Source organism: Bison bison, unplaced genomic scaffold, assembly GCF_000754665.1.
Source record: "Bison bison bison isolate TAMUID 2011002044 unplaced genomic scaffold, Bison_UMD1.0 scf7180017864148, whole genome shotgun sequence".
Taxonomy (NCBI): domain Eukaryota; kingdom Metazoa; phylum Chordata; class Mammalia; order Artiodactyla; family Bovidae; genus Bison; species Bison bison.
The window spans coordinates 9,172,979-9,175,017 of record NW_011494720.1 but is presented as its reverse complement, the minus strand read 5'-3'; the positions used below and the strand labels follow the sequence as shown (position 1 = coordinate 9,175,017).

The window sequence follows — 2,039 nt, the reverse complement described above, 5'->3', positions numbered from 1 at the left end:
AGACCCCAGAGCGTCCGTCTCGAGAGAGATGCTTGTAAGTTCTCAAGGGGAAAACAGTCTCTCCAGTTGGAAATAATCAGAACATGAGCAGAAAGGAAGGGCGCTGACTCCGATAAGTCTATAGTCAGACATCATACTCCCTGCTCGGTCTGTCTTCATAGTAACATCCGGGAAGCTCTAGATACTAGTCGGTCATTTCAGGTGGAAACCAGATTCATGCAAGAGAAGCCCCCCTCCCCGCTCCATGTAAGCCTGGGCTGTATACCAGGACTGTGGGATCTGCACTCATGGTGGCTGTTTTGGTAAAAAAATAAATAAATATCCCAAGGTCTGCTTCCTTAGAAGGAGGAAGAACCAGGTGTGGGTGAAGCTGACAGAGCCCCCCGTGGGCCTTGAGTAAGCATCTACACTCGGAGAGACTCAGGGACACTTGTGAAGGGTTGGCCGACACCCAGACACAACTGTCTTTGGAATGGGACAGGAGACGCAGAGAGGGCATCGGACGCGGCAGCAAACTCAGGGGCTTTTCACTTAAGGGCAGAAAGCAGGACCACCCAGTTAATAATTTATCTTTTATTCAAATCGTTGAATACCTTATATTACAGTAAATTTGATTGGAAAAAAAATGAGGAAAGAAATCAATTTTTAAAAATACACTCATGTTGAAATCATATAAGCTAGCCAAACGAGAGTACAAACCCAGGAACCCTGCGGGTTGGTTGGCTTTCCAGAATATGAATACCACTGAGTCTATATACAGCTCTATAAATGCCAGAAAAGTCATTCGTTAAACACTTCAGAGAAAGGCGCCAACAGCCGGGGAAGGACGCGGTCCCCCCTCCCGTCCTGCGGACCGGGCGGCCGGTCTCGGCCGTGCCCGGGCGGGAATCCAAGTGCAAGGCTGGGGGCGAGAGCCTGGCCCACTGGCTTTCATGCAACTTCCGTGAGTCACGCACTGTGCAAATTAAGGCTTCTTATAGGTCGAATGGTCGATAGACACTTTTTTTTTTTCTTAAAAAAATAAGCACAGTAAAGGTGGTATCATGAGAACCTGAAGAGGTGAGACCTACACCCCAAGTCTGGAAAAAAGTCTGACATCTCGACTCCCATTCTCTCAGACACACATGTGCGCACATAGGCACAGGCGTGCGCATGCACGCGCACATGCGCACGCACGCGCGCACACACACACACACACACACACACACATCAATCTTTGGGTGGGTTGTTTGACTTCACCAGCTGGCGAGAGAAATACTGATAAGTGTGCTCTGTGCACCTGGAATCGAAGACATCATGCAAAAAAAAAAAAAGGCTGCAGCTGTTACTGACTCGGGAGGCAGAGAGCGGGCGGCTCCCTCCACAGCCCAGGCAACCGCGGACCCACGCGTGTGCGCACGCACACACCCGTGTGCCCTGACGCCACAGAAGCAAAAGAGAAGAGACAGAGTGGTGGAGTCTAACTGAGAGGATACATGGTGGACCAGTTCAAAGCGTCCGAGCATGCCCACAGCCTCCCCCGCCTAAAAGATGGACAGGAAAGGTTACCCCCCTGCCGGCAGGAAAAAACTGTTGGTGGTTTTTTTTTTTTTTTTTTCTTTTTTCGCAAACCTGAGTAATTGTCAAAAGTCAATAAATAGGAGAGAATTAAATGCTAAAATATAATGATCAAATACCCTACAGGGCCTAAAGCAGCAAGGGTCTTCCTTAAAGGCAGCCCTCAGTCCCAAGACGCGTCTGGCCCCGGCGCCTTTAGGAAGCGCACGGCGGCCACGCTCAAGGTGAGGGCTGGGGACAGACCCGGGGCTGGCGCGGCCATCAGCGGCCGCGCCTCCTCCCCGTGCCCACGGAGAGGGGCGCCCCCCTCCTCCCCCACCACCAACACTCTTCCCTTTTTTGGACAGTTTTCGTTAAAGGCCAAGGACAGAAGCATCACGGAGTCCCATCGGATTTGGTCGGAGCCGGCGCGGGCGAGCCTAGACGTGCAGGAGGTCCTCGTCGCTGTCGTCGTGGAAGGTGCTGATGGGCGTGGCCGCCGC

General features: G+C 52.1%; 1 protein-coding gene across 1 annotated transcript in view; it reads right to left on the bottom strand.

Annotated features, from left to right (window-relative positions):
* Positions 1–558: 558 nt before the first annotated feature.
* The window catches only part of IGF2R (insulin-like growth factor 2 receptor), a 99,346-nt gene continuing 97,865 nt past the window's right edge, over positions 559–2,039 (bottom strand). The window contains 1 exon segment of the mRNA XM_010840920.1: positions 559–2,039. Within this exon segment, the coding sequence (XP_010839222.1) occupies positions 1,977–2,039 (63 nt within the window). The 3' untranslated portion in view covers positions 559–1,976.